Source organism: Musa acuminata, chromosome BXJ3-4, assembly GCF_036884655.1.
Source record: "Musa acuminata AAA Group cultivar baxijiao chromosome BXJ3-4, Cavendish_Baxijiao_AAA, whole genome shotgun sequence".
Taxonomy (NCBI): Eukaryota; Viridiplantae; Streptophyta; class Magnoliopsida; order Zingiberales; family Musaceae; genus Musa; species Musa acuminata.
The window spans coordinates 40010496-40031433 of NC_088352.1; the positions used below are offsets into that span (position 1 = coordinate 40010496).

The window sequence follows — 20938 nt, forward strand, 5'->3', positions numbered from 1 at the left end:
ATATTTTTCATAATATTATTACATAAGAAGTTTGCTGTAAAAACATGAGAAGATAAAAAAGAAATGGAATTAAAAGATTAAAGAACAGTAGATGATTAGATTGAAGACAAATGGGAGGAGAATTGGAGAGAAGTTATTAGGTAAAATGAGTTCTTTTTTTCCCTTTTAATGGAACATTAGAAAAAATAATTGTCCTTTTTTGTTTTATGATCATTGACTTTTTGTTTTTTATTTTTGCTTACTTGAAATACAGATATCAAATGATATAAAAACATACTTTTCTTTTAGTATAAGACAATGGAGATATGATAAAAAAATATAGTAAATAATGGTCATATTAGTGTAGTAAGATATAATGGCTATATAGCAAACAATGATAAACAAACATAAACCCTAAAAACATACTTTTCTTTAGTATAAATCAATGAAGATATGATAAAAAGATATATAGCAAATAATAGGCATATTACTGTGGTAAGGAATACTTTGTTTATCATAAAAGTTTATCTGAAAGTAAAAAAAATTACACATTTTATATGCATCAATTATTGTTCATTCCTGTCTCATTGAAATTTTAGCACTGTATGGTGTTTGTCCTAATCAATGAAGAGAAATGTGTCTCCCAAAGAATACTATTTGGCTCCACCTCAACATTCCTATCAAACTACATCCATATCAGTTTACTAAGCCAAAAATGGAACCATACCACATATTAGATCATTTGGAAGAAACTAAGTTGGCCATATAGGAGAGTGTGATATCTCTATCCTAGTCTACAATCCAATAATATGAAATTATATTAAAAAGACATTAAAAAAAATATTAGGATAATATTTCTCATAGTTATAATTTCTTTTTGACTATCTTGTATGTGATAGCCCAAAATTAAGTTAATCAAAGTAACCAAAGTAGCATCATTATTTTATTTACAAGCTTTTAGTATTTGATTTAGAATGTTGATTTAGCACTCTGAAATATTATGATTTAAAATTATATATATATATATATATATATATATATATATATATATATCATTTTAGATCATATGTATATATTGGCAACTTTGTAGGGTGGAACTAACAAAAAGAATAGGAGGATGGAACCAAAAGGATGGTGAGAGATTAAGCAGTAGTACCAGCATATGAAAGCAATGTGCCTTGAAATGTCAGCTACCCTTTGAGTGCTTTTACACAGGAATGTGTTCCACGTAGCACTCAGTCTTACTTTTATGTTGTTGGTTTGCTTCATGAAATGGATGCTGAGTCTTCAAGGCAATGCATTCCTGGCTTAGTCCATATGGTTTTCTGGTCATGGAAGTACCAATGGTGACCATGAACTGCCATTCTTGTACTTTGCAGTTCATTCCTCTTGTTTTTTTATCTAGTTGATGCTAATTTATCTCCAGCTCAAAAGACTCCAAAGCCTCCTTAATGCTTGCACTTGAAAGAAAAGAGAGAGAGAGAGAGAGAGAGAGAGAGAGAGAGAGAGAGAGAGAGAGATTTCATTATCAATGTTGATTCTTGATGGATTATTATTATCAGCTGTGGTGGGGTAGACAAGCTGATCAACCAAAGGATTAGACATTATTAAAATTCTAATCGGAGTGGTTTTATATGCAATGCTGATTATTAAGAACATATTTTTCATTAAGATTTGACTAACAGCAAGGCTTAAATCAAATCCAAAGGCTCTTCTGACCTTATTATTCTTGTGAGATTTGAGTTATTTATCCTGCTGAAGTGAGAAGTCAAATATCTTTGAATCATATAAGCCTAAAGTTCTCACACTGCTGAACACTCTGCAAGTATAGACTTCCATTTTGGTGTCAACTGAGGTTGTGGTGGAACTCAGAATTGTCCTGTGTGTTTAAGGGCAAGTTTGAGGAGCAAAATGGACATCCTTTTCTCCCAGTACTGTTTCAAAGATTGAATCCTAGGAAAGTATTATTCCAAGTTAATTTATTTTGCCTAACCCTTTCAAACCTTGAAAAGGAAGAAGAAGATCATATTTGACTTTGCAATGAAAGTTGCAGTAAATATAAATATTCAAACACTTATATAGTTGGTATGGAGATCACATTACATCATATTTGGGTCCTTTAAAAGGTTAAGGAAGGGTTCATCAACTCTCCTGTGGTGCCATATATGCTCTCTGTCCATTGATCCTTCATGCTGATTTATCAAACCCTAGATGGAGGTGTGATGTGTTCAGGAATATTTGAAATGTATATGATTTGGATTAACTTTACTATAAGTATATTTCAAATATGTTCAAGTAAATTAAATATATGTCCAAATTTCTATCTAGTCAATATTGTGTTTGTGACAATATCAATTTTTTTAATATAGATGGAAGGTTCAAACCTCATATGAATATGAATTGCATTGTTGTCTTATTTGTTTCTAGTAAGAATTTTGTAACTTTGTTAGTCTTTACCCTGTCTAATTTAATGTCCTCATTATGAAAAAGATATCAAAATCCATGTTTCCTTAATCGAAAAAACAAGTGAAGTTTATTGTCCAAAAAATATTTGGATGCAGAAAAGGTGATTTGCTTCTAGAATTTTCAAGAAACATACAAGGGTGAGAGACCTAATTTCCACAATATTAATTAGATTTGAATATAATTAGAAGATTAAGCTATGGTTAAGGTAGCAGTTTATGAAGATAATGGTGATTAACTACAATACCTTCTTCCCGTATTTTTTTTTTATTCATTAGAAAAAAAGAATTATACCTATTTTCTCTTTTTTTTCTGCCCTCATATAATTAATAGATATCGCCCCAAAAATAAACCACACGAACGCAAATCATCCACCGATCGACAAGAAACAAACTCATCTCCGCTTTCTAATCGTCGTCCTCAACCAAGAACGGAGGGTCGATGCGGTCCCCAAGATCCATGGACGACTTGGCCAAGGCCGGCGGCACGGCGTACCTGGCGGAGAACCCTCGAATGACGGTGTCGCCGTCCGAGTCGCTGTCCTGGCCTTCGTCGAAGTTGAGGGCGTAGCTCATGGGGTCGTAGCCGAACCTGCGACCGTGCCGGGGCCGGCGGCGGAACCGGCAGACGAAGGTCTTCCACCAGGGGCCGGCCACGGGCTCGGACAACTCCCTTGCCTTGAGGAGGGCCTTCCAGCCTCTGCTCCACCACCGGCGCCTCGTGGTAGGGCATCCCCCGTCGCTCCGCTCGGCCGCAGGGGGACGTATCCTCTCCCAGGACTTGCGGGCCCGCGATGCGGCGCAGGGCACCCAGAAGCAGCAGCAGCCGAACTTGGAGAACTGCTCCTCGGCCGCGGTGGACTTCGCCGCGTCGTCCGGACCCGGCGAGTGGTTGGCGGAGTCCATCCCCCTTGGGACGGATCAACGAGAACCAAAACGAGAATGAGAACAGACATGCTGCTATATATATAGAACAGCATTTATTACATGTTTCTGTCTCGAGCTGGACAGCAAATTGAGAAAGTGGTGGGGGGATTTCCGGAAAGCCCAAGAGAACAAAGACGGAAAGAGGGGGGGGGGGGGGGGGCATTTCCGGAAAAAGCTAGGGCGAATTGTAAAAAAAAAATTATAATTTTGGTTTTTTATAATGTTTCTATTTTGAAATATGCTCAAACAGTATTTCTATTCTTTAAAAATATAATATCAATCTTAAACAATCGCTTGAGTTCACATGATGAAATCTAATAAAAATATTATTTAACTTATTTTATATTTATCGATCTTATTGTTATTATCATAATATATATATTCTATAGCCTAAGTATTATCGACTTTGTGCATCATTATGTTTAGAATCAAGGTTTGATGCTTATGAGTGTTGAGCTTATATTCTATCGTTATCACAAGAAGGGTTCTAGGTTCAAATATTTTATACTTCTGGGTTCTAAAACTATAGTGGCAGCTAACATTATTTGTGATAGAGCTTCGATGATTATTTAAGATATGTCTTCAATTTTATAAAAATATTTGTTAGGAAATCTAAACTTTTATAAAAATATTGTATTGAAACCTTATTAATTTACTACTAATATTTTGAGCATTCTTTATAGAAATAAATTTTTTTATCTAGAATAATAATAATGTGATATTTTTATCTTATTTATTTATTTTAATAAATTATAACTTATCCATGTAATATATATATATATATATATATGATTATCACATCCTATTTTTTATATAATATAATTTGATCCTAACATATATTTGATATTTAATAACTGTGGTTTTGTGAGCACATCCTATTCTTTAATATGTTAAATGAAGTAGAATCTTTAAGATTATAGAATTTATTTTTTCTTATATTTAATTTAAAATTAATATAATGATATTAATAATATCATTTGATAAAGTAAGTACCTTATTTTGAAATCAAATTCAGATTTATTATTGTAGTTTCTAAATATCATAATCATCACTTTTTATTATTTATATATTATTTAAAAATTAAATATTTTTGTGTTATATTCTTATGAGACACCAAAATGCTAAGATATCAAATGTTGAGGTATCGGACGTTATGGTACCCTAACAGTTGAGAAGCCATGGTTTACTGAACGATCATGTATTATTGAAATATATTTATTTCATGAGCCACACAAATTATAGTTTTCTTTGCGATAAATACTTAATAAATTTATTTATCATTTGGTAACAGACAACTCAAACCTCTAATACATGTATGAATGATATCAGAAAAAAATAATTAAAGTCATGTGGACCTCAACAATTTGAATGCCAAAGCTACGAAACATATCTTAAAATACTTAATAGGTTCATGATGTTAGTACGAGAATATAATTTAACTAATGCAGACCGATGCCCAAGCAATATGAAAAATATTTATATCGACAATATAAATATATGGTTTATAAATCTATTCTAACAAAATAATATATACACAACGGAGTCATATGAAAAAAAAAGAGAGAATAAGAGCTATTGTGCAAAAGAGATTTTAAAGATAAAAATAAAAAAGAAATCAAAGGAGAAATTAGATAAGGACAAGGATTCGTGGATCTTCTCCTGTTGAAATTTTGTACGATAAATTTTTTTTATTGAAAATCTAAAAAGTAGTGCATCTTATAAGACTTATCAAAATATCCTAAATTTTTAAAGGTATCCGGATCCATAGACATATTTTATTTTTTATTTAAAATTTTTATATTCTTTGAATTATTCGGTTCCTGCACAATATGTCTTTTTTCAATTTTTATTTTTAAAAAATTCATGAATATTTAAGCTTCCAATTATGTTGCAAACACCTGATAATAATTTAGGCTATAAAAAAATATTTTTCTTTCGTGCGATGTAATTATAGTACCTCACAGATATATATGTCGGCGACGATGGGTGGAGGTCAACGTCTGGGGGGGGGGGGGGGGGGTGGAAAACAGCTGTAGAGTGATGGCCGGCGCAGAATCCGGTGGATGGAGTGCAATGAATTGAGGAAGGTGTTTTGGTATTTGTACATGTAAAAAATCGAACATAGTGATTATATATAAATATATATATATATATATATATAGGGCGATTTTGTTATTGATCTCACTAGATTTAACTTTCGCACAAATATATTCCTATCCTTGGCTGTGCTTGACTGCCATTTTAAATTCCAGTTTACACTAATACTTGTGATGGGAAGAGCATTAAGGTATTTTATATTTTTATGTACCTTTAAAATTTATCACGGTTAGGAAAAGTCTATCTTAGTTTTCTTAATGGGAGGAGTATATATTTACCTAAACATTTTTATAGGGGGTAAGCTTACTGTTACCAAACTTTGCAAGGTATTTATTCGCGGAACACCTTCCAAGATTCTAAGATTAGGAGTAGAAAATTAAGAGGAATGAAATATTTTCCTATTACGGATTTGTATCGACATCTGTATATAATTAAATCTTTTTAACCCCATAGATATAATTAATGAGTGAATGAAGCGTATATGCACTACTTAGAGAAACATGAAAATCGGGCAGCTTGTTCTAATACTGAAAGTTATTAGCTGTGTTTGACCCATGTGTTCGCCGATTCTTCCTTCACCAAAGAATAAGTTTAATTGCAGCATTATAATAACAGTAATTGTACATTTTTGTGGAAAAACAATCAAATTAAGTATTACTGTGGAAGAAGAAATCTATATTGCACCATGAGCAAATTATTCAAACATCAGGTGAATTTACACAAAAGACGTTTCTGAACACACTGCACTGTAACATATCTCAGATAGAATCAAAACCTCAACATTGTAAACGAATAATTACAACTAATAAAAAGATGAGAAATGAGAGCTAAGCCCATTTTATGATAAAACAGGCTCACACGGCTGGATCTAGCAGATGCTTGTATTCCCCAGATAGATAAAAGCTTCTGCATGTGGAACGCAATCATAGCAAATGGGTGCAATATATGCTACTTCTGCTCTGTGGGTTGAATCAGCTAAAAAACAAATGGCCAAAAAGCACCAATACAATCGCATCCATCCATCTAGAATAATATATATGGATATCTAATGTCAATCAAATGATGGCCACCTAGTATCTATACATTGATGAACTGCCTTGTGGTGGAGCAGGTGGCAACCTGTTAGGCGTCCGACGACTACCAGAGTTTGCGCCCGAACTTGCATCGCCATTTTGGGTTGGGTAACCATGGCGACGACTGCTGGACCTTGATGATTCGGTGTATGAGCCATCAACAGTTCCATTTGATGCAGCATCAAATGCTGATCTCCAATCATCACCTGGAGAAACATTGGTCCTTGGGCTGCTTTCTGCAATGAATATAGCAGCAAGTACATTTACATTCCGATTTCAATCAGTCTAACATGCAAAGAGAAAATAGTTGAGGAAATTTCTTAAAGAAAAATGTGTCAGGATAGGCAGTATTCTCTGGTTAATGAAACATGACACTAAAACATTTAGTCTGTTGTGATTCATTCATGTACTGCGACTGAAAACTGAAATTACAAACTGAAGTGTTCCTTTTGACACTAATTGCAATCATCTTCACGATATCTAATGGGTAAACTATATAACAAGCAAATAAATATCAAATAGGATCCAGCCACCAATCCTTTCTTTAAAGCAAGGCTTGGGACTATGGTTATGTACTATCTCATGCATTAACTTGGGGCTAAACAAGCAACAGAGGCCAAAAAAAAGTTTACCTGTTCCAGAGTTACCATCTGACCAACTAGCAGCTGCTGCTCGGTTGTCATGGATGCTTAGCTGGCGTGTAAGTTTTGAAAGAAGAGACGACTGCCTTTGGAATCGTTCTCGTCTACGCTTCACGTTTGTGTCCTCCTGGAGTAGTTCTTCAATCTTTGCTGTGCTTTGAGCACTAAACAAAAGAAAACAAATCCCATTATAATAATATGTGACTGTTAAATTTGGAGATTGCCTGGTTCGACAGGTATAAGCACAATCTTAATCACAACTATCAATCTTTACAGCAATAAAGTAACATAATAGGAAAATCACCTTTCAGATTACAGTCTTTAATATATTGTTTCATGACAAGCTCTATGACAAATAAAAAGACTATTAACATCATCAGCATCCCAAAGCCTATTTCCATCAGGATATTGCAAGTGAGAATATGGGGAAATCTTTTATCAGCTCGGAACCCGATTCCAAGTTAGCAACTAACTCCGAGCCAAGGGAAAATTAAGCATAACATGTAACCTGGTTACATTTGGGAGCCTACCTTATCTGTCACAGTATGGAAGTATGAAGAAACCTAGAAATTTAACCTATGCCTGCAAAGAGTTCTACTCATAAGCCATTTGGTACATGGTTTGAGATCTGAAATGAAAAAGGAATTGAATTGTGTGAAATAATAAATGGAATGGTTGGTTCCTCTCTTACAATTAATTCCCAACAGGATGAGAGTGGGAAGAATCAATAGTTATCAGTCTTTGTTTGTGAATACGGAAAGCGATCTGAATTAAACCAAACTTAAATAATCTTCATATTCTTGAACGACAAAAATTAAATTATACTAGTAATTGACAACATCGAGTCAAACTGTAATATATGCAAAAGAAACTTGATTACACAAATCAAAATAGTTAAATATAAAAAAATCTTATATTAATTTTAAACATGAACTCTCAATCATCCATCAATTGCTTCCTATCTTCAGCTGAAAGCAGACCTGGCTACACAACGGAACTTGCCAACCTGACATACATGTCAATGAGAGAGTTATTTGACATACATGATATGGTTGGTTTGACAACCAAAATTTATGACTGTCAAACTAAACTTGCCTAACTTGCCAAACAGTATGGATATATTCTACTGCTTTTGCTGCTGATATGTATGTCAGATAACTAATCAAGTCCTATCCAACCAGGACAAATTTCCAGGAATAGTTTAAAACATTAGTTGATCTTTTAGGAGCAATAAAATTTATGGTTTTATGACCCAACCAAAACTCAGCCCAGGGTTCAACATATAGTTATAATATACCCCAATATTACCATATTTCTGTGGTCTAGTTTTTGATCCTCCAAGCAAAAGCTAACAGAATGGCAAGCAACCAACCTTACAGAGCTATATAGCTGATTTAACATGTCTTCCTTAGCTTTCTCAACTTGACAAAGCACAACGGCCTGCTCAATCAGAAAAGAGATAAAAGAGCTTATAATCTGAAGAGTTGGTGTACAAAGACCTAAAAACAATATGGTTGTTACCTTTGGAACATTTGCAGCAAGGCTGTTCAAGACTGCCTCCACATAACCCCGGACTTCTTGAGACATCCATCGAAGTTCTTCTTCTGGATCAGCTGGCTTTCTAGTCATTGTGTCCTAAAATTCTGCATGTTAGTTTGAGTTCCAAAACTCAAGATAACTGCTGACATGTTGCAAAATAAATTTGAAGTGCAAAGTTACGGTTAAGCATAACTTTATGATTAATCAGCAATGGAGAGATGTCATGAACATACCAATCAACGACTGCACAGATGTTAAAATAGCATAGCTTTGACCATTGACATAGAAAGCAGAAATAAAATTTACTTGCAGTAATTCTGCAAGCTCATACATTTCCAGCTAAAAGATGTTATATGGTTTATATGGTGTTTAAATTCTCTATAGAAATACTAAAGGACTTTTTTTTCCTCCCTAACTTAAAAAAAAGGTATTCCATCATAGCATTACTTACTAGTGAGCCATCAGAATGACTTTGTCTAATTGCGGGGCTAGCTTCAGAATCAGTTGCCCCCTTCAGAGGAGTTCCCCTAGAACCAGTGATCTTTCGTATCTTATTCACCCATTCGACTTTGTCAGCCATGTTCTCAGCCTTTAATACTACAGCACTGTGAGCTGAAAACTCAAAAAAAATCATGAATTAATAGCAATAACAAATATTTAGGGTATTCACTCAATTAGTGTTATGTTCACAAAGCATAACATAGTTACCTTTTAAAACAGTCTTGTATGCAACCTTGCTGGTTATCTTGAAGACAAGACTTGGACCTTTTTCTGGACCATTTGCCTTTTTGGAGTCCTTGGAACTTTTAGGAGGTTCATCTTCCTCTGAAAGATCTTCAATGTTACATTCCTGCAGAGCATATCTACTTATTAGCAAAAGTACAAGGATATTGACAATGTAGAAAAGCAGCTGCTGAGACTAGAAAGCTTAAACTTTTAAGACTAAAGCAACACGACTCCCTACACATATATAGCATCAAGTTTAATGCATAATTATTAGCAACAAGCATGTGGAGCATTGCATCTCATGGACAAACTGAAAATCTTCCATTCAAAACACAAATGATTAAAGCAAAAGACAACTCAATTAGTCAATTTTTTTATGATTCTTTAATGATATTTCTCAACTATGCTTTTCCACATAGAATGAGTATTTAGTGAGGATGGTTGACTTAGGAATCTGCAATTCACATCATTTGTGGAGCATTCGCCTGTGGTTATCTTGGAAGAGTTCATCAAATTTTGTCTTCCGCTACTCTCTCTCTCTCTCTATAAGCATAGGATTCATTTCAATTCCCAATTTTTGAATAAGTTTGATTACTTGGTTGCATACCAAGTTGTAGCCAGGTAGATTTTTCTAAAAGCTAATAGAAAGAAAGTTTGCTATATCTAATGGACTTGCTTCTGCAAACACCAAACTCTTATATTATAGTACTAGACTGCCTCGAGTTTTTGTTAACAGTGATCACCTACATCATGCAAAAAATTTTCTCAACATGTAGTGTCACAATTACACTAAGGTTACCAGTGGATATAAAAACTTGACCAACTGCACATCTTAAGCTAATAACGCAAATTTGAGTGAAATCAATCACATCACTCAAGATTATTTTTATCAGTAGTACCATGCTATTAAAAGATAAAGTGAATGACCATAGGGACTAACTTTTAACCCTTTCACATGTACATATAGCTGTCATTCATATAAATTGTTAAATTAACGAGCTTGCTTTTGTTATTGAAACTGTGACAAAGAATTACAAAGATAAAAGTAGTACCTCCAACGTGATGACACCACGAAAGTGCCTCTCCTCCTGCTTTTTAGTGTATCCAAGCTAAAACACAACAATCTAATCAAAACATGATTTTTAAAGAAAACATGAAGTTACATTAAAAAAATAACTAAATCTATAAGGTGGTAGACTAACCTTTCCGCTTTTCTCATTGAGCACAAACCATCGCCTGCTCCAGCTATTTGTCTTTGCACTTTTTTTCAGTAAGAACCCTTTTGACAGATATATACCAACAGCTAAATGACTCCACATAAAATTCAGTGTGAAAACAACCTAATTTAAGTTACAAATGATTGAAAACTAACGAGTTATTATAAAGAAAATTATGATCAAATGTATATAAAAACAATGTATTTCAACAAGAAATCAATCGGGGACAAAATTACCATGAAAGCATTGGGAACAATGGCCCATAGCTAACCCATAATGAGGAACATATTAGTCCAGAAAGGTTGAAGTTTCAAAAAGAAAATATACATTAAACCATAATTAACAACATTAAAGTAACATAAATCAAAGTGACACTTCTACAATATTTGATTAGCCCATGGTGATGAATAATAGTCAATAGTAGAATGTATGGATTGTCTACAGTTATCAAAAGACATGATCAATTATTTATTGAGTTAAACAACAAAACTATAGAAAAAAACTAATTGCAAAAGAAAAGATAAAGCATTCCTCCATTATTTGTGGCAAAAACTTCGTTACCTATAAAACAAAGATCTTAATAATTATATAATTTAACTGTCAGATTCTTTCAGCAATTTTTTATACATTGGGCAAGCAGCTATACTACTCATATGAAATTATGTAATCTGTAAATGGACTGCAAGTGAAATTATGGAGTCTATTAGTTAATTGTAAAATTATCTGACCAGATAAAGCAAAACCTTCACAAGATTGTGCATTAACCTGCTATAATTTCTCCAGAAGGTCCAGCAACCTGCAAGGCTGAGCCCTCTTTTGTTTCTTTCTCTGGTTGATTTGATTTCTCCTTCATTGATTTCAAGCTACCACCTTGAGCTCCTGGCTGAGGGCTTGACGCCTAGTATGTGCAATAGAAGTAGCCAAAATTACAGCTCAAACAATTCAAAAATCACAAACATTTGAGACGCAAGAAAACATCAAAGCCTCCTTTAGAAGAACATTTGTTCAGGAAACTAGATTCTTATGCTTTTGCAAGAAAGAAAAGACAATATATTAGGTCATAAAGAGTTTAGAGATTAACTCTATTCAAAATGGCTTGCTCTGCTTCATTTGCTTTCTTTGATGATCGATTCTTCAGCTCCTCCTCCCTACGCTGCCTATCCATTCTGATAAAACATATTTATATTAGAAGACAGCACAAGTACAATAAATAATTGTATGCATATTTTGAGAAACATCCTCAATTGTAGAAATGTCAAGAACAACAGATCTACCAAGAAGAATAACTGAGCTTTCTGAAATAAATATTCTACTAATTTGAACTATCTATGGTGAACATCATATACTTAGTAATCAATGATAATCTAGTTTAAAAGAGAAGCCAAGACAGATATTTGCAAATTTGGTATACCAGAAGATTCACCTAGATAATAAAAGAACTTTCAATAAGCTCCAGAACCTACAATGATCTAGAAGAATACCGATCACCTCTCTAAATCAACTTTTTGATAAATAAAAAAAAATCCCATAAAGAACATACGTCGAATTAAGCATTTGAGTTTTATAAGAATTAATGAGCATTTTTACTATTTGATTGGTCTTCTAACTGCTAAAGGAAAGAATAAGTAAATTATAATATAAGGGGCAAAACCTAAGGAAAAATATTGACATGCAAAATTGTTTAGGCCAAGCGAAAATGTTTGACTCAATGTTTCTATTTTGTTACCAATTATTAGCAACAAAAATTTATCAAAAAAAGACGAACCTCCGCTGGACTAGACGGATGAAATGTTGCGGAGGAACAAAAGCACGCTCCATGTCAACTAATGCAACAACCATCTTTTTGGCCTCGTTTTTAAAGCTTTCTAATGCAGTAGACGCAATTGCAACCACCTTTTCAAAATAAAAAAAATAAGACAATAGAAAGCTCATGGTAATAGTGTCCATGTAGTAACAATTTTCTATTATTAAACAGGACAACAGTAACAATGTTTTTACCTCTCTTTTAAATGGAGGATATTGGCCTAGGCCTGGGGTAGCATTTGCAGCAGCAGAAATTATATCTAACAGAACACGATGTACCTGTTTGACAACCATTTCAAACATGAGTAACATAGTAATTGCTAAAGCTGTCATAATAACATGCTACATAATCTATTTCTAGTGCATGTCAGCCATCAATCTACTATGTCAATGAAAGAACTGTTATGAATAAATCATGCATTATCAGTTATCACCATGTTGAAAATGTTAAAGGGAGTTCCTCATAAGTCTGTCATGAGTTATCACATTGAGCATACTTAGAGGAAGAAACTTCAGCTTAGGCAAATTCACAAATAAACTTCAAAAAGAACACAAAAGAATATGAGTGTTCTAACCTAAAGGCAGGTAAATCCCTACTAATATATGTAGGTTGTTGCTGCAGATTTTCATCAGAGAAAAATCCAGAAAGAGAGAAAATATATGAGGGAAAATAAGTACATCAATATATAAGAATGTGCATGAACTTGTGCAACAAAAATCCAAATAAACTTGCACAAATTCTACACCATAAAGCAGAAAATACTGATCATGGCATGAAGAGATTTGCCATTTAAAATCCACATCCAGACCAACTACAATGACAACAAAATATATTGCTCATTTACCTCATCGACACAAAGGCGTGATGGTTCTTTTGCAAGTTCTAGTACTCCTTTTATTAAAGATCTCAAACCTTTCTCTGGAGATATCAAATATGGCTGATAACCATCAGCTTCCAACACAATCTAGAACACACAATGACATCATGAAGAGTAATTAGGCAACATCCAGTTGAGTAACATAATCTTATATAAGAATGCACAGAAAGGTAGCTGTACCCTTTTGACATTATTGATATCAAAATGTCTATCTAATGGAAGCTGCTTTATTCTGCTAGGGAAATTTCCCTCAAAAGTTGCAACAACTTTCCAACCTGCACCCTGTAATTGAAACACAAGTTTTGCCATGCATTAAATGGAAGATATTACATGACGATTTGAAATAGTAATTAATAATTATTGCATCTCAGTTTTGCCAGAAAAACCTTACAAATAGAAAAGTGACAAGTTTAGTAAAAACTATAGCTCGAGAGAACTCCATCAGTAAATACAAGAAAGAAATAACCTAATAAAAATGACAAAAAAGCTAGTAGCTAGTAGGTCTAAAGCAATTAAACAACAGAAATATGCTTGCACTCCTCTTGTTTTTTCTTGTCCCATTTGGATAATAAACTCAGCTACGCATCATGCTGTTACAAATTAATACAGATACTGTTAGTGGATAACTCTCTTCAGGTGCTCTATTTGTATGGTTTGGTTCATGTGCAACACAATGGTCCAGTATGCGAAAATAAGTAAAATACAGTATTATGCAAATGGAAAGACCTCTAGTAACTGGGCTAGCTTTTTTGACTATGTAATCAAGGCATAAAAGCAATTGAGTTATTATGTCAGCTTGGGTTTGACTAATTGTACTATGCTAGCCTTCATTGTATGCTGACAAGAATTGAGGTGGGTTCTTCATGTGTGCCGAGATGGGCATTTGAATGCCTAGCTACTAACAAAAAGTATGGTAATATCAACAAATCTTGTTTTATTCATGTTATTGACAACTAGGTTACAACCATCTCATGGAAAACGGATCATAGACCCAATAGTCTGACATCAGGAAACAAAAAATTAACAGCCAACAATCAATATCTTGGATTTATGCATTTTGTGTCAATCATTAGCAAGACAATCGACAAGATTCATGACTGTTTAATGGCACCAAAAGCAACTCTACAAATATATTAGTTTTGGCTGACATGTTGTGAACCAAGTTAAGATCCAAACATTGTATCATCAGGTTGGCCAAATGAGTTGGAAAATTGATGATACTAATGCAACGGTGTAAGGCAACATCAATTATTCCTACATAAAATGCCAAAAGATGACCTTTGGCTATAGTTGATGCCTAACAAAGATATCAAGAAATTGAGCAAAGGAGATCATGATGGCTGCTAAGTGAAAGAATGATCTATACACGTAAACAAGATGGCCTACCATTACTAACCAGGTCCTCTATGTTTTTTACAACATTAACAGGCTTTTTCATTAAGGTTTTTGGCATTTGACTTGTGTCTTGAGTGAGCATCATTTGCCAAATGCCAAGCTTGTAATCCAGCCCTTATTGTCGAATCTGCTCAAGACAGTCATAAACCAACAAAGTAGATATTTAAGCAACCAATGAGCTTCTTCAAATTTTGGGCAACTCCCATCTCCTGACTACATTTACCGTGGTTGAGAACAGGCACCACTACTAAAGGGATCTTGAGAAAATTAGCCATATTGGCCACACTGTCCTACGTCTGTCAATACATTCTAGTGAAAGTACAAAAACAAGTAGTCACATTACAAAATTATGAATTGACCACAAACCTATCAAAACTCATTAGTTTTGGTCTCATGATACTTGGAAGTTTTTAACTTTTCATGTAAGTTGCATATACATCACCAGAGCTCCTATTAAGTGCCATTTGAGTTTCGAAGTGTAACCCCTGATGTTGGTTCCAGACTGTCCAGCACAACAATAATTTAGCCAACAGACAATCATTTAATTATGTCTAGTTTCTCACAACCCTAAGATGTCAACTACAAAGACTTGGCAAATGTTTAGACCTCAACGATATTGATATTATGAGCAAAACAAAACAAATTTATCATGAGATTCATAATTAAAGTCTGACAACCATGTGCAAAACTTCTTGGGAACAAGTACTCATATTGAGTGAAGAGACAAAATACTGTATGTTATGTACACTATCATCATATTATTAAAAGGAATGGATCAATACATATTTTTTATCCAATAAGACGAGGCAAGAACACATTTGTTTACAGTTTTCTGAGACAATGACAGGCACATTGATAACATGGAATCCTTAGTGTATTGTGATCAAATAGCATGAGATAGCATTCAGTCAATTCTTCAAAAATTACTGGTCTACATGAAGAACGAAGCACCAATTTAGAAAGAAAAAAAAATGAAGCACCAATTTAGACGAGAAACAAAAAAATTTCAATTGAACAAGTAATATTGCACAAGAATCTAGAGAGACACCAATGACCAAAAACCACTCGCCACTTATGAACAAGCAAATTTCATTACAGCTAAGAGGAGGAAAGCCATAAAATACGGTGTGATGAAGGTAATATGAGAATAGATTTAGAGTAGGAGAACTGCAGCTGTATGCAAAATATCATAATAAATATATCAACAATTGTAAATCATAATTACTAACCTCACCAAGAGCAATGTGCTCCAGAAACTTATCCTCAAATTCTCGACAAAGCTGCAAGGCAATAGCCCTTGTACCTTCTGCACTCTGCACCATTTGTGCACCAAGCCTTGACAATTCATCCTGCACAATCTGGGACTTACCTTGTAGTCTGCAAGGATCAAGGCAGATAAATGGATGTCATAAACATCTATAAATATTTGAAGAAAATCTAGAAAATGCACTTGTTCACAAGAATAATAAACTTCAAAAGTCAACATATCAACCAACCAGCACAACATCTCACAAGTCCACAAATTGCATACAGAAAAGACGGTATTTCTACCGAGCTGATAAACATAAAATAGCTTAGCTTGATAGAAAGACAATGGGAATTTGCCATTTCTGAAGAGGGTTTCAAAGTTTATCAGTAAATCCACAGAAAGATTTAGGAGTTGTATCACTTATAAGAAGTCAATGCCTCGAAATAAGACATGAGGAACAATACAATTTATTGCATTTCTGAATAAAAATTCAAGTGATTAAATGTTTGTAGTTTGTATCAATTCATAACTAGCACACATGAAACTTGAAAGAATTACCAATCACTGAGAACCTAGCCAGGTTTGTCCATGTAGTGATATGGATTCAACAAGGATATCAACCATTAAATGGGGAAGATTGTCACCTTAGTTTATTCACACCTTAGAAGTGAAAGAATAAATGTGATTGTTTCTAGGATTAGATTAGCTGAGACTAGAGCATTTTGGATCACATGGTTTCAGACCTACCAAACTAATGGTTCAGTTTTTCCATCAAACCAGGTTGTGACAACTAATCAACTGTTGTGTTTAATAATTAAAACACATAAGGAAAGAAATGATATTTAAACTTTTAGATTACTTCTCAACTTCCCTATGTCATTTAAAAAATTGTCAACCAAAAAGATACATGAATTTGTATATAAAATAACAGTTTAAACTTTAAACATATAATTTGTTACAAAATACATGTAACGGCATATGAAAGAGAGATTTACCCAGAAAGAATATTTGGCAGCCGAAGCTTTATTCTTGCACGTATTTGTTTCGCAAGAGTGTCAACTAATGCTACTCTTCCAAGCTTATTTTGTGGAGCTCCGGTAAGTATTGTTTTAAGACTTTCAGTCTCAGCTCTCCAAGCAGTTTCAAGTGAACTTTCAGATCCAACTCCTCCAGCTTGTGCTGAAGCAATAGAAACGGATTGACCAATCAGCGCAACCCATGGAATATCAGCAGCACTCCGTGGCCCCTGATTCAAAAGCAGAGCTTGAACCGCTGCAAGATGTTTTTGGTCCCCAGCAGCTTGATCAATCTTGCTAATAACACCAATCGTTCTTGTCCCTAAAGAACATGAAGCAGATGAGGTGCAGGTCAAAGATCTACAACAGGGAAGAAGACAACTCAATAGAAGCCCAAAGGTCTATCTTTGCATACAATTTCATGTTCAAATGGATCTAAAGCTATTATACAAACAGTACAAACCTTCTCCATCAAACTCTTTAGCCAGTCTAAGAGCTCGAGAAGAAGAGATATCTGGTGCCTGAGCAGCTGGAATTATAATTAGCAATATTGCATCATTATGTGCCCCATAATCACTGACCTGAAACAAGATAATACATTCCCAAAATATTTATAATTAAATGAGCATTGCCATTAATTTTTTTAATTACAGCTGGATATAGCAATTTACCACAGAATCATCCATAGCCCGCTGGTCTAGGCCTGGTAGATCAATCAATTTCAAAGAAGGAGCTGATTAAATAAAGAAAAAAAAAACATGTCAGCTATGAATATAACTTATTTTTACTCAAAAACAACTGACAGGCATTAGTATACTAGAGATACTCAACATTGTAGAGAGCAGTAAAAGGAAAACCCCAGAAACAAAGACATGATAAAAGGACAGCAACTTGACTTTACTGTCTTTATACAAGAAAATTGCAGCACCTTCTAGGAAAAGGCCAACAGTATAAAGAGATAGAGGAAGGTTGATGTATCTCGATCAAGGAGTTTAGTTTATTTGAGTCTAGATAGAATTTTTAATTTTAGAAATTTGAAAGTAATTTTATTGATTTTTGGATGTTGCATTTGGATAGGATGAATCTTATGCTATTGTTATTTTGGCTATATATTGTTTATCACATTCAATTGCTAATCATTCAAAAACTATATAAATGATTTCTATTAAAATGACATTCAGACTATGAAATGATGATCACCATCCTGTGCAGAATCTTGGCTCCACCCCAGGTTGATATATTATACGTGCAACTAATATGTCTAAAATTCCTGCCATATATATGTATATATTTATATATACTGAAAGAGAAGTATGAAACCAAGATCTTGTAGAAATACATTTTAAGCTTAATCAGCAGTTATAAGATTGTATATCAGAAACATCTATCATAGGCAAATGATATTGTATGTGAACAAACCCATAAATGGTGGAAGTTGAATGCAGTATATGAGAGCACCATTGGTGCTTCAAACATATTGGGAAGTTGAAACATATGCATTTGCCAAACAGGAGTGAAAGGAAAACAAAAAGAACATCAAATTAACTACCAGAGCAAGTACAAAGAAATAACATATTATATAAAGCCTAGCCTTTGATGATGTTCATAATAGTTAGACAATACAAATTGTTATAAAAAACACAGAGGTTCGAGACCATATACAAAAATTGTAGCAACATAAAGTGGTGTGCTAAGTATTTAGGCCCCGAGAAATGAAATGTACAACGAACAAGAGAGGATGGAAAAGCAGCCATTCACCAAGAGACCTAACAAAGTTCTAGACCTTTTTCTGCATGGTTAGGATCAAAATAACAACAGAAGGAAAATAAATTTGCAAACCTGTGCTAGTCCGAAGCTTCAAATTGATCTCATCTGCACGGCTCCTTCCTGAGCCTTTGCTGAGCCTATCCTGAAGAGAGTGCCTAAGAGCACCTTACAACAAACAGAGAAAGGTACATCGATAGGGAGCATTTCAAACCGATAAATGAAAGTTACTCATCAAGTAGCAATACCCAAATTAATCAATGAATCCACTGTAATGTTTCAAAAGTTCTTACTTGCAGAAACCTGCTGGGATTTGTTGTCTATTTGTAATACAATTGATTTACTGCTCAACGAGCCATCTCTTTGCAGATCAACGCTTATAGGAGCACGAGTTGCACCATTTTCTCCAGTCGGCTGCATTAAGTAATCAAAGTCCGTTAGGTTTACAGCAGGTACAAACGATGAAACACAAAATATTGAAAAGCAACCAGAAATCTAATTTGAAATTCACCATACCAGGACGGGATGTCCGATTAAACTGTTCAACACCGCTGATTTACCGGCACCCTGAAATCACGTTTCCCAGCAAGTTATGAGCACAGATAAGAGAAACAATGATCAAGAAATTGTACTTTCTAAAGGATCGTCCATGTTCCCAGGGGGTAAAGTAAGCAAGTATAAGGTCGAACAGGGAGGGTCGCAGGTGTACTCACAACATTGCCAAGGGCGACGACGTTGAGAAAGGTGGACGACCTCCGCTTGTTTGATCCCTCATCGACGTCCTCGTCCGCGAGGAGCGCGGCGGCCTGCATCATGGACTCCGCGAGCTGGCTCAGTTCCTCCATTGCCTCCATCGACGGCAAAGCAAGAGAGGTCCGGGTCTCGGCAGCGATGGATCAACGACCAAACCTCAACCCCGGGAATCACAGATTCCGCGATTGAGTCAAGAAGAAAACCCGATCGGGGGGGCGAGATCCGGATCTGGAACTCCAATTCAAACCCCGGATCGAAGGAGAGGATACGGCCAACAGAATCGGGGGCGATCAAGATCTGGGGACTTGGGAAGGCGAGGATCGGAGATCGGGGATCGGGTAATCGGGTGAGGAAGCTGAAGGGAGGGAGGGAGGGACGGTAGCTTCTTCCTCGATGGTTGAATCGGAGATGAGAACCAGAGAGAGAGAGAGAGAGAGTGGGTTTCAAAAAGGATGCGACCACGTCCGCACCCAAAAAAATAGAGTGGGGTCGGCCGGTAACCGGTCAATAAACAATGGCCTGAGACCGCAGACACGGGGGGTTTCATTTCGTAGCCACCGACGCCTATCACACGATTGGAAGCTTTAAGATCTGCTCCCGGCTCTGTGGACGGTGGATCTGCGTCCTTCGGTGCCGTATTTTAGGAGAGCAGAACCCAACAAGCATGTCCAGCTCGGGATCAGGAAATGGGTCAAATGAAATAACATATTTTCTATTTTATTTCCCTCTTTTTTATTTTCATTTAATCTCATTAGTATTATTTTCTAAAACAGTGTGACTATGGCCATATCCTCTCTGACAATCTCATTAGTTTTTACCATACATTCTATCTCTCTCGTTAGCCTTAGTTTCCATAAATTTTTGTTGATAGGTATTCTACTAGTCAATATATTATTCTTTCTATGCTTGTTAAATTGATATAATGCATTAACTTCTTCTCTCTACCTTTCTAATGCAAATACTTCGTGCCTTCTAAATTAATTTGTCCAGTAACATTGGTATTTATGGTCAATAGTTTTGGAGCTAACTAACCACGACATTTTAATTACCTTTTTGTCTCTCATTCTTTATAGTACGAATCATTCGTACCTTCTAAATAAGTTTATCATAAATTATAAGTAAATTTATTATCAATAATTGAATATTAAGTTATAGCCTTTGAATATTTATGTCAGAGATGTTTTTAAAACAAAAAAATTTATTAGAATAATTTTTGGTAGTTATAATTACTACTTGGTGAAGAGTTATATCTCGTGGATTATACCTTATAATTAATGTGACGTTTGCTTTATCTTATCTATCTCGATCATATATTTTCTTTGGTATGACCGGTCTGCTTTCTTATTCTATTGAAGTGTTGAAGTGTTCTTACCATCTTAGCACGTGTGACGCACGTGACTTCGATTTAGAACCTTGAGC

General features: G+C 34.8%; 2 protein-coding genes across 2 annotated transcripts; both read right to left on the reverse strand.

Moving 5' to 3' along the window:
* Nucleotides 1-2762: 2762 nt before the first annotated feature.
* On the reverse strand, nt 2763-3361 carry LOC135635890 (uncharacterized). The gene has a single exon (XM_065147333.1). The coding sequence runs from the start codon at nt 3345-3347 to the stop codon at nt 2850-2852; it is 498 nt and encodes a 165-aa protein (XP_065003405.1). The 5' UTR covers nt 3348-3361; the 3' UTR covers nt 2763-2849.
* A 2858-nt stretch (nt 3362-6219) lies between these two features.
* Nucleotides 6220-19942, reverse strand: LOC103983213 (dynamin-2A). Its single transcript, XM_009400412.3, has 22 exons — nt 19480-19942; nt 19283-19333; nt 19060-19180; nt 18842-18934; nt 17674-17735; nt 17466-17583; nt 16982-17324; nt 15967-16114; nt 13523-13624; nt 13310-13429; nt 12660-12743; nt 12427-12554; nt 11743-11827; nt 11427-11559; nt 10647-10723; nt 10497-10553; nt 9427-9568; nt 9170-9330; nt 8701-8814; nt 8552-8619; nt 7171-7343; nt 6220-6774 (listed from the first exon to the last, which is right to left on the reverse strand). The coding sequence occupies exons 1-22, from the start codon at nt 19618-19620 to the stop codon at nt 6536-6538; spliced, it is 2760 nt and encodes a 919-aa protein (XP_009398687.2). The 5' UTR covers nt 19621-19942; the 3' UTR covers nt 6220-6535.
* Between the last annotated feature and the right edge of the window lie 996 nt (nt 19943-20938).

Excerpts from the sequence above, each read along its gene's own strand:
- LOC103983213 (XM_009400412.3), bottom strand. The coding sequence starts at position 19,620 with ATGGAGGCAATGGAGGAACTGAGCCAGCTCGCGGAGTCCATGATGCAG. Across the intron at positions 19,181-19,282 it reads TAATCGGACATCCCGTCCTG|CCGACTGGAGAAAATGGTGC; the intron begins GTATGGTGAATT and ends TACTTAATGCAG. Across the intron at positions 13,430-13,522 it reads ATATCAATAATGTCAAAAGG|ATTGTGTTGGAAGCTGATGG; the intron begins GTACAGCTACCT and ends TGTGTGTTCTAG.
- LOC135635890 (XM_065147333.1), bottom strand. The coding sequence starts at position 3,347 with ATGGACTCCGCCAACCACTCGCCGGGTCCGGACGACGCGGCGAAGTCC.